At 39.1% G+C, this 11,685-nt stretch overlaps 1 protein-coding gene across 1 annotated transcript; it reads left to right on the top strand.

Annotated features, from left to right (window-relative positions):
- The first annotated feature begins 4,082 nt into the window (after nucleotides 1–4,082).
- On the top strand, nucleotides 4,083–5,004 carry LOC102477595 (zinc finger protein 32-like). Its single transcript, XM_014590372.2, is given in 1 exon segment — nucleotides 4,083–5,004. A coding segment is annotated over 1 exon segment (822 nt). The 5' UTR covers nucleotides 4,083–4,158; the 3' UTR covers nucleotides 4,981–5,004.
- The last annotated feature ends 6,681 nt before the right edge of the window (nucleotides 5,005–11,685 follow it).

The raw sequence follows: 11,685 nt of genomic DNA, 5'->3' as shown, positions 1-11,685 counted from the left end.
TTTAAAGACTCTCCATGTGCTTCTAATATATAGAAAACTTTTATAGCCCATTACTTCTTGAGCTTTAGTGTGCATAAGATTCATTTGGGGATCTTATAAAAATGCAGATTATTGGGGCTGGCAGGTGAAAAGGTGGTTAGGGGAGATGGACTCCCACATGACCAACTGCAGTTCAAGTCCCAGACCTGGTGGTTTACTTTCTCACTTCCCCTCTCTCTCTCTTTCACTCTGTCCCTTTCTGGTCAAATTTACAAAATAAATAAATAAGTAAACAAATAAATAAAGTTAAATAAAAAGCAATTCTTTTTTAAAAAGGCAGATTATTGAGTAGATGTAAAATGAAGCCTAAGATTATGTATTTCTAAGAAGCACCCAATATCGTATTTTGAGAAACAAAATTCTGACCAGTAGTTTCCAAACCTGTTCCATATTATAATTACTTGAGGATTTTTTAAATCTACTGATGCTGGTTCCCAGCCCCAGGCAGCAGAATTTTTATTTTCCAAACCTTATCTTAGACCATTAATGCAGAAAGGGTAAGTCTTTCATGGTTGCCATCTTTTCCACTTCCAAACCAAAAGCATCCTTCTGATACAAATCTTGCCACTCCCTGTATACACAAAACCTTCTGTAGTTGGCTCTTATTTTAAACATTTTTCCATCCCTGATATAGAATGTTGTATGCATACCTAAGATAACTATTTAGTAAATCTCTATTAGTTATTGCCAACTAATAGTTTTGTTCCCAAAGGCCAATATAATAACGCCTTCTAGTATCTCTGGTAGAAATTTCTAAACCAAAAAGGATGTTTTCATCCACTGAATCTTGATAAGACCAACAGAAGATTGCTCCATACTTGTTACCCTGACATAGGCTCTTTATAATTTAGGACTTAAACAGGATCCCAAGGTATTATCCTGGGGGTGCTTAATCAGATACTCATTGGAAAGGAGTCCCACCTTGATGTCATGATAGTCATTAGTGAGTTTATAAGAGGAAATGACTTACCTCTAACACTGGCTATGTAAGTGGACACTCCAGTGTTTATTATCTATTTCCCAGTATTATTTATGTGACCTTAGACAAGTGTATTCATTTCTGAGATCATTTTTCCCATCTATCAAAATTAGAATAGTGAAGCCTGCCACACACACACACACACACACACAGGTACATGCCCTACATATAAATATTGAAAATTTAAAAATAAATACATATTAAATTACTGCCTGTAAATTACTCCATGTTCAATAAAAATTAGTATCCTTCCTTTGCACCTTTTACCCAGGCAATCATTTTGTAATTATAACTGGCTAGTAAGATTTTCAAAATGTCAGTAATTTGTAGCTTGGTATTTACCTCTTTCTCTTCCTAACCCAAAGGAACAATATGGCAGCAGAGCAGTGTCCTGCATGTTGTAGAGAGCTATAAAGGGGACACACATGTTTTTCTGTGCTTGAAAGCCATATCATCTATTGTTAGGATAAACATAAATATGTAACTATATAAAAACATACACTAAAACACACAGCTAGTTTGAGCTGTGCAAAGAATCAGATGTGAGGGCTGCACTGTTGCTGAGAGACCAGGCCCTGGGGCCATCTATCTGAAAGCTGCATAAAACATGGTGAGCTGGTACAGAAATTTTAAGGCACAAAAGAAAGACCTTGCTTGGTGTGAAAGAAGCAGTGGGTGCAGGGAATAGAACAAAGACTACTATTTAAGTAGTGTCACTGCCAGTGTTCAGTAGCAATACAATCCCATCAAGTAACTTACAGATTAGGTTTTAAGGATTTACATTTTTAATAATTGAATATAAAACAAATTCAATTTTTAAAACTTAAGGTCCAACAATATACTATGGGATTCTCCCTATTATTTTCTTACACCATATAAAAGTTAGTATAATAAAACAGTTTAAGGGATTTAAAGAGTATCCTATTACCTTGAAGATCACTCTGATCTGCAACTGCCTTGCTGTTGTGGGTTCTTACTACAGAAACTAGAAACCTTTGAATAGTCTTCACTTCAGACTACTTTTAAGTCTTTTCCCAAAGTAAAATGTGTTTATAGTGTATATTTGGCAGGAAGGAGAGGAAAGCAGATAAAGCTTTTATTGTACTTGATACTCTGACACAATGTGAGTTTCATTCACCTATAATGAGATGGCTAAATTTCACAATAAATAATAGCTGTACCATCCTCTCATCAACAGGGCTCCATGCTTGTGTAGCCAGATGGTATAAATGTACATGCCAAAAAGTCAGCAGTCTCACTACATATTAGCTATGTTGAAAAGATCAACTATCCTTTAAGATTGTAGATAAATAGATGCCATGATATGAGCTAGCGAGACAGCCAACAGGTTTTCCAACACTGCTCAGCATTATTCTGAGCTCAGCCACTTTTGCTTGTATTTTTCATCAGTTTTCTTTTCTTCTACTAAAAAAAAAAAAATATAGTATATAGATAGTCTTAACCAACTATGTCTTCTCTACTAGAACAGACACAAGACTTTTCAGCTTGTGAGCATCACTCAACAGTCAAGTGCTATGAATAGAACATATGGAGAGACCAACTATCCTACATGTCAGTCTTTATGGTATCAATGCTTGATTCAACTCTACACTCAAGGTGTGGTGGTTCAGTATTTAAGTTCCACATAGCAGCACACTGAGAGCACAACAATAAAAGGCTGGAAAATCTATAATATTCGAATGAATCACTTAGCTAAGGTTGTAGGGCAACAAACATGAAATATAAGAAAAAGTAGGTATCTCCAAATATAGATGGAAAGCAAGAACTCACTGAACCTCAAGTAGATGCTGTTGGACACATATAAAAAGAATTGAGCTAAAGTAGTTAAAGAATTGGTTACTCAGAGAAAACGGAATTCCTGAGAGCTGCAAACACAAAGGGAACTTCCATACACTTTCAGATTCTTTGCCAGTGACTCTGCCAAATATTCATAAAAATAATGATGAGAGAACTAAGAAAACGTCTCCTGAGATGCCATCTTTGGAAGGGGACAGCCTCTGCTGGCAGAAGACAAAACCCAACCTGGATCCTTCTTTCCTATCTCTTCCTAAGTACAAGGCCTTAAACTGTTGAGGAAAGGGAAACAAACACTATTTGCCTTGAAAAACAACTGTAGCTAAGAAATGGCCATAGAAAAAACTTCTCAGACCAGCCCTACAGGACAGTAGTTAAGGAAGCTGGATCTCATATGTCCAGCCATGGTTTGATTTCTGGCCTGAGGGCTTGAAAACATACTAAGCACATGTTTGTATATGCCCAAAATCCTGATAGGATACAAAATAGAGGGAAAAGGATTGTGCATAACCACACCTTATTAGGTTTTCTCCCCTCTCTGCTCCCCGCCCCCGCAAGTGCGTGTGCTCCTCCAGCAACAAAAATAAATAAATAAATCTAAATATTAAAAATAAATAGGGCTGACCTCATCACCCAGTGGTTAAGCAGCTATATCCCGTATGGTCAATCCTTGTCCCAGAGGTTGAAAAACATAGCAGGCACCTGTGCATGTGCACCCCAAATTCCAAAAAGATGGAGAAATAGAAAAGAGGGGATTGTGGCATGACCACACCCATTGGGGAGGTGCTTTCTCCTCACTGTCTCTCTTGGTCACTCTGTCTCTCTGGCATACATGTACATCCTCTGACAAACCAAAAAATAACAATAAATAAACAAAAGATATCTTTACCACTAGATTAGGGGCAGGAACAAATGCTAGACCCAGCCCATTAAAGGTCTCTTCCCGCTGAGTTAGAGGTGACATTATGAGCAATATCACTGCCATGATCTGGGACATCTACTTAAGTCTTAACCTTTATTAGAACCACAGAGAATAACCTATCCACCAACAAAACCACACACACACATACACACACATGTGGACCTCTATCCCCATGCTACTAAAGCTGAGTAACAAGCAACAACTGTCTACTTTTGGAAAAAGAGTAAGATCATGAAACAAGATGTTCTCTGAGACCCAGACCAAAGGGAAGATCTAAAACAGAGAATTAAAAAGATATTCAGAGCTTTGTATCTGCAGGTGAGTGCTACTGCGGTGCTCAGGAACAGCCCATGGAAGAATCATATGAAGAGGTGATGACTAAGGACGTAGAGCAGGAGTGGACATGTTTGGATTTCCAACAGCTACCCTGCTGGACTGTCATGGAAGATATGCCCAGAATGTAGCATTTTTCAATGTGATGATAGAAGCCCACCACAAATATGATCATTCCAAGGCCACAGGATCCTCAAGCTGGGATTTCCAGAATTCTTTCAGAAGAGAGAAGCTGGAACAAAAATCCCCAGATTCTAAGACACTACAGGAAGATTCACCTGGAGTAAGACAGAAGGTCTATGAATGCCACAAATGTGGAAAATCTTTCTGGCAAAAAGGTAGTCTAACATTACACGAAAGAATCCACACTGGTCAAAAACCTTTTGAGTGTACCCACTGTGGAAAAAGCTTCAGGGTCAAAGGCAATCTTGTTACACATCAGCGAATACACATAGGAGAGAAGCCCTATCAGTGCAAGGAGTGTGGGAAAAGCTTTAGTCAACGAGGTAGTCTGGCCATCCATGAGAGACTCCACACTGGACAGAAACCCTACGAGTGTGCTATTTGTTAGAGGAGCTTCAGGAATCAAAGTAACCTTGCTGTTCACAGAAGAGTTCACAGCGGCGAGAAGCCCTATAGATGTGATCAGTGTGGAAAAGCCTTCAGTCAGAAAGGAAGCTTAATTGTTCACATCAGAGTCCACACAGGCCTGAAGCCATATGCCTGTAGCCAGTGCAGGAAGAGTTTCCACACAAGGGGGAATTGTGTTCTGCATGGCAAAATTCACACAGGACAGACACCTTATCTGTGTGGCCAGAGTGGAAAAAGCTTCACCCAGAGAGGGAGTCTGGCTGTGCACCAACGAAGCTGCTCACAAAGGCTCACCCTTTGACCACTCTTCAAAGGAAGTTCATTTTATGAAGAATACAACATTATCTGAGATCAAGCAACCTATCAGATTCTATGGAATTAATGGAGAATCTTTTGAGAAAGACCTTCACCAGGTAGGGCAAACTGACTTCTCCTTTCCCCCAAATGAGTATGAAAAATAAATGTCTTGTTTATTATCACAAAAAAAAAAAAAGACATTCAGAAAAACCTTTGGAAAACCAGCCTCCACCGTAAACACAAAGTAATATTAAAAGACTGAAAACTGATGCTGCACAGAAAATGACCACAGCAATAACAAAATGCAAATAAAGCCTGCTTCTGACTTAACTGAACCAACTTCTCCCTGTGCTAAGAGACTAAGGGCCAAAAAGGGAAGATTTTATGCCACTTCAAGGCATAAAAATTATTTGTCTTGGGACCAGCACATGGCATAGTGGTTACATCACTGAACTCCCACATGGCTGACTGCAGTTCAAGTCCCTGACCCTGTGGCTTCAAAATCATGCTAGGCACATGTGCATGTGTGCCCAAGATCTCAGAAGGAGAAGGGACTGCAGCATGGCCATCTCCCCATGCCCCTTGGGGGGTGATTTCTCACTTTCTCTCTCACTGTCTCTCTGTCCGGTGAACACACGCACCCTAGGCAAAAATTTCTAAAAAAATAAATAAATAAAAATTTAAAAATTTTTAAAAGATGGTCTCTTTGCTATCCTACACAAGATGTCCAAATGCAAACAAAAAATTAGGAGACAACCAATAAAGAAAGTCAAAATAATCAACTGTCAAGAAACAAAGCCATGGGAACCAGCAATTAGCGTAATGGCTATGTCGCTGGACTCCCACGTAGTCAACCGCGGTTCGCGTCCTGGACCCGGTGGCTTGAAACTCACGCCGGGCGCGTGTGCGTGCGTGCCCAAGATCCCGAGAGGAGAATGGAGGAGAAGAGATTGCGGCGTGACCATCCCCCCTGGGGGGTGATTTCTCGCTTTCTGTCTCTAATGTCTCTCTCTGTCTGTCTGGCGAGCGCACGCGCCCTATAGTGAAAATCTCTCCCCCCAAAAAAAGAAACAAAGCCATAAATATACCGGTTTCAGATACAATGCAGGTGTTATAAATATAACACTGAGATTTAAAAATAACTAACGTATTTAAAAGGCTTTAGTGGAAAAGAGAAACAGCATGCAAAGCTAGATGGTAATTTCATAAAGAAACTGAAACTATAACAAAACAATCAAATAGACATGATAGAAATTAAAATGTAATAGAGATAAGGAACAACTTCAACAGGCTCAACAACAGCCTTAACTCAGCAGGACAGAATTTGTGAAATTTAAGATAATATATGACAATAGCATATTGAGAGGAAGTGCAATGTTGAAAGATCCTTATAGTACATGTACAGTATTATAATATAGATTCTGACTATTCAAAGATGAACACTATCTATAACTGTTAGGACAACCATTAAAAAAGTTTCTTGAGGAACCAGTAGTTTAGTGTAATGGCTATGTCGCTGGACTTCCTTGTAGTTGACCACGGTTCGAGTCCCAGACCCGGTGGCTTAAAACTCACGCGGGGCGCGTGTGCATGCGTGCCCAAGATCCCGAGAGGAGAATGGAAGAGAAGGGATTGCTGCGTGGCCATCCCCCTGGGGGGTGATTTCTCGATTTCTATCTCCGTCTCTCTCTGTCTATCTGGTGAGCGCACACGCCCTATGACAAAAATCTCTCCAAAAAAAAAAAAAGTTTCTTGAAAAAGAACAAATAATACATCAATAGTGGATTAAAAAAACTAAATCATGGGACCAACAGATGGCATAATGGTTACGTCACTGGACTCATGCACGTGTAGTCAACTACAGTCCAAGTCCTGGATCTGGCAGTTTAATATTCACACTGGGGGAGTTTGCATGCATGCCCAAAATTCTGAGAGGAAAAGATGAGAGAAGGGATTGCGGCATGGCCAACACCCACCAGGGGGTCATTTCTCACTTTCTATCTCCCTCTCTCCCCTCTCTCTCTGTCTCTCCAGTGGGCACATGTGCCCCACAGCAAAAATCTCTCTTAAAAAAAATGAATCATAAAAAGTGTTCAGTCAAAAATTAGGCAGAAAATAATAGAAAACAGCAAATAATACACAACTAGTAAGACAGCAGGCTAGAGTTAATAATTTTGATAATTACATTAAATGTAAACGTTTGAGGGCATCAGTTAAAAAGGAAAATTGTCGTCCTAGATAAAAAGGCACAACACAGCTTAATGTTGTCTAAGATATCTACTTTAAATACAAAGCCATAAATGGATTAAAAGTAAAAGGATAGGAGTAAAAGATGTATCAAACAAACATTACCTATACTAATACAGACAGAGCAGACTTGAGAACAAGGAATTGTGCCGGCTGAAGAAAAACATTAGATGATAGGAGATTATTATGTTTTCTTGGAGGTCAATTCATAACAAATGTATGTATAATGTTCATAATTAAAAGGCAAGCAACTTTGTCTGTTCAAGGATGACTATACAAGTTAGCCAAAGCACAAAAGCTTTAAATGGCCAAATGAGCTAAACGTGATAGGGATTCCACTTAAAGGAATAAAGGATTAGTGAGGCACATTCAGAGGCACTTAGTAATAGTAAGGCCAACCAATGTGGTCATGTGTCATTCTCCAAACTTGCTTTTCAGTATAGAAATAGGAACAGAACTGAGATTTAGAAAAATAAATTGGTCTCTCCATTAATACATATATTTTAGAAAATTCCCATGTACAAAAAAAAGAAAACAAAAAACATGATATGCTGCCTCTTGGTCTCTTCTCAAATGACATACTACTTTAAAATTGCAATTTTCAGAGTCAGCAGGTGGCGTGGTAGTTAAGGCATTAGACTCCAACATGCTTGACCATGGTTCAAATCCCAGGCCTGAAGGGTTGAAAATCATGCCAGATACATGTACCACGTGTGCCCAAAATCCCAGGAGGGGATTGCAGCATGGCCATCCCCCCTGGGGAGTTCTTACTTTCCCTCTCACTACCTCTCTTAATTTCTCTCCCACAAGCATGTGCCCCATGGAAAAATTTAAAACAATAAATTTTTTTTTAAAAAAATGCAATTTTCATCCCTAACCTCAACATTCCATATTCAATTGTCCTTATTTTTCTCCAAAACAATCATTATCATCTAACAAACTACATAATATGCCTATTTATGGTTCGTTATCCATATGGTTCATTATGACTATTTATGGTTCGTTATGCATTAGAAAGTAATCTTCACAAAAGCAGAGATTTTTGTCTGCTTTGTTCACTATTGTATCCTTCACTTTAAAGCCATACTTGACACCTAGTAAATGCTCAATAATTACATTACAAAGAATGTTTGCTTTAGAAATCAATTTCCTAATATGAGTTGACCTCATTCTCCTGGAACACAGTGGGAAAACACATGTCTCTTTCACTAGCTTTTCCCTTTCCTGAATTCTCATATTCCTAACTTCCACGTTTTCCTAGGAAAGGAATTTAAAATGTTATTTTTTTCCACTGACAGCTTTTACTTACAAAGTTGGTAGCTTGAAAATGAAAGAAATGTAGCTTAATCTCTCCATTATTCTCATTAGAGATCTCATCAATTAATACAAATAATAATATTAGATAAGTCCATAAAGTTTAAAATGTACAAAAATGGTATGTATACACTTTCACCAAGTTGACCACAGATCAATCTTAAAAGTACCATCATAGAGTAAATGTTTAGATTAGATGCGGCCCCACTAAGGACAACAGGGTAGTTGGCTGTTGGACACAAAACGTCACCTTGACTTCTACTAAAAGCTCCAGTAGCGGGAATGAGGTAACCGTGGACTTCCTGTGAACGGCAGATCCTGGGCCGACTGAGCCCACACAAGGACTTCCGCACTCGGGGGCCTTCCTGGTTACGGGTTCTACAGACTCTACCTGACACAACGCGGAGGAACAGCCTCGCGCTACACCTCCTCAGAGTGTGCGCTCCCTCGAGGAGTGGGAGGAACGGAACCGGAAATGCCCCGTTTCTCTTCTCCCTCCAACCCACCAATAAGATAAAGCCCTTCATCCGTGCTGGGGAGGAGCCAGTAGGGGATGGAGTACCGGAAGTGTTAAAAGAAAGGTCTTCCTCCCGGAATCTAGAGCTGTAAATAAAGATTCCTTCCAATAGGGATGCTGAGTTTTGACTCCGGGAACATCCCTGTTACCTTTCCAGGCAATATTTGAAAGAAGGGGCCCCCTCTCTAGGCTTCCTTTTTTTTTTTTTTTTTTTTTTTTGAGGTTTTTGCTCTAAGGTGCGCGCACTCACCAGGAAGACAGAGAGAGACGGAGAGACAGAGAAATCACCCCCCAGCGGGGCTGACCACCCCACAATCCCTTCTCCATTCTCCTCTCAGGATCTTGGGCCCGCATGCACATGTGCCCGGCGTGAGTCTAACCCACCGGGTCTGGGATTTGACTACTTGGGAGCCCAGCGACGTAGCCATTACGCTAACTGCTGGTCCTTCTAGGCTGATTTTTGAGATGTAGTATGCAGAAATTGCCGTGGTCTCCAGTTTCCTCCTTAGGCAGTTATTTCTGGATGAAAGGAGAATAAGTGTTTTTGGCCCCTCCTTTGAGGGCCCAAAGACGTTTGGACATTTTAGGCAACAAGGTAAAATGGATTGAACTGTCTTACCATAAATAAGGTAAATTCCAATATTCAATAATCATTCATTTTTGTCTTTGTCAAAGTGAGATATGCACAGAATTTAAAGGCTTATAATGGAAACAATAGTCCCATGCCTCCAACCTATCTTGCTACCAGAGATAGTCAATTTCATTGTCATGGCTTTTTTCTGGCACTTAACTATGTATGGAAAAATAACTTGCCTAATCTGTTATGTCTTGATTTATCAACTTAGGCTTTTAACTTCCTCATATTTAAAGATAACAGCAGTTTTACCCTGTTTTCATTTTTCCCCAATTTTAATATATCGTAATTTTTTTATAAAGTCAGTATTTAGTACCTGTATTATTATTTGCTGCCAGGTCACATTATTACATTTAATTTCCCAGTCAAATTTTATTTTCCCCTCAGCGTTAATCATTTTCTCACTTGGAGGCTAGCAGGCATGGTGGTTAAGGTGCTGGACACTCCCACATGGCTGACCATGGGTCAAGTCTCTGAACTGGTGGCTTGCTTTCATACTTTCCTTGTGTGTGTGTGTGTGGGGGGGGGGTCAAATTTAAATGAATGAATGAATGAATGAATAAAATTAAGTAATTTTTACAATAATAACAATAATTTCCTCACTCTTTTGTAATTATATCCATTAGGTTTTCATTTTTGTCCACTGCTAATTTTTCGCACAGCTTCCAACAGACATTTGTTTTGCTTTTCCACATAGCCAATCCTATTTTTAGAAAATCTAACAGTTCCTTGCTCTTTCCAAAATTATTCTACTCCCTTTAAACTGTTGCTCTCTAGGTTTGCTGCATAGCACTCGTCCTAGCACTTGCCTTTGCCATCATCTTGGAAACTGCTTTCACTTCTCTAGGGTTAAATCTCTTCTTTCCAAATTTTGTGCATTCTTCTTTTTCTTGAATTCACTTCTCATTTAGAGTAACTACCTGAAAATAAAGGACTGGAGGTAAAAATTTTTAAATCTTATGTGTTTGAAAGTGACAATATGCTGTCCTCACAATATCTGTATAATTTGTCTGTAGAGAGCATCTGGGAAATAAAAATAATTTTTTTTTGAGAGGTTTTTTTTTTTTTTTTCACTATAGGGCGTGTGAGCTCGCCAGACAGACAGAGAGAGACATAGAGACAGAAAGCGAGAAATCACCCCCCAGGGGGGATGGTCACACCGCAATCCCTTCTCCTCCATTCTCCTCCCGGGATCTTGGGCATGCACGCTCACGCGCCCGGCATGAGTTTTAAGCCACCGGGTCCGGGACGTGAACCGCAGCCGACTACGTAGGAGTCCCGCGACATAGCCATTACGCTAACTGCTGGTTCCCATAAAAATCATTTTCATCATACTTTTTAAGACATTTTTCCCTCTGACAGCTACTAGAAAATCTGATATCATTATTGTATTTTTAATTTTTTAATTGCCAGTAGGTATATGTACTTGCCAGAGAGAAAAAAAGAGGGAGATAGTTAAAGCATCTCTCAGTGAGGTTTGGTCACTTTGTAATCCGCTCTGTTTCTTTTCACCATCCTGTCAGAATTTGGGGCACACACACACATACATGTCTAGCATGTTTTTCAAGCTATTGGAGCCAGGATTTGAGCCCTGTTGTTGACTATGGGGGATCTATCTCGATTAACTACTACGCTTTGGGGCCAGCCCAAATGTTATTCTTAATTCCATTTTTTTTTTTTGTTCTGTGAAAATTTTTATGGTTTTCTCAATATCCTGATATTTTCAATTTCATGAGAAAATATAATATATTTATTTAGACTCATCATACTTTTTTTTCTTTTTCTTTTTTTAGGTTAATTATCCTGGTTCCTCAGAAATATTTTCAATCTAGAGATTCATGTTGTTCACTTATGGAAATCTTGTATTATTTCCTTGAGCACTTTTTCCCCTGTTTTTTCTATATTCTTTCTGGATAATCTATTATTCATTTGTTTTCCACTATTATAAAACTGTTGGATTGATCTTTGATTTTTTTTTATCTTTACTTTCTTTTTAC

The sequence above is a fragment of the Tupaia chinensis genome, unplaced genomic scaffold (genome assembly GCF_000334495.1).
Source record: "Tupaia chinensis unplaced genomic scaffold, TupChi_1.0 Scaffold000437_1, whole genome shotgun sequence".
Classification (NCBI taxonomy): Eukaryota; Metazoa; Chordata; class Mammalia; order Scandentia; family Tupaiidae; genus Tupaia; species Tupaia belangeri.
This window is presented reverse-complemented; position numbering and strand designations above follow the sequence as displayed.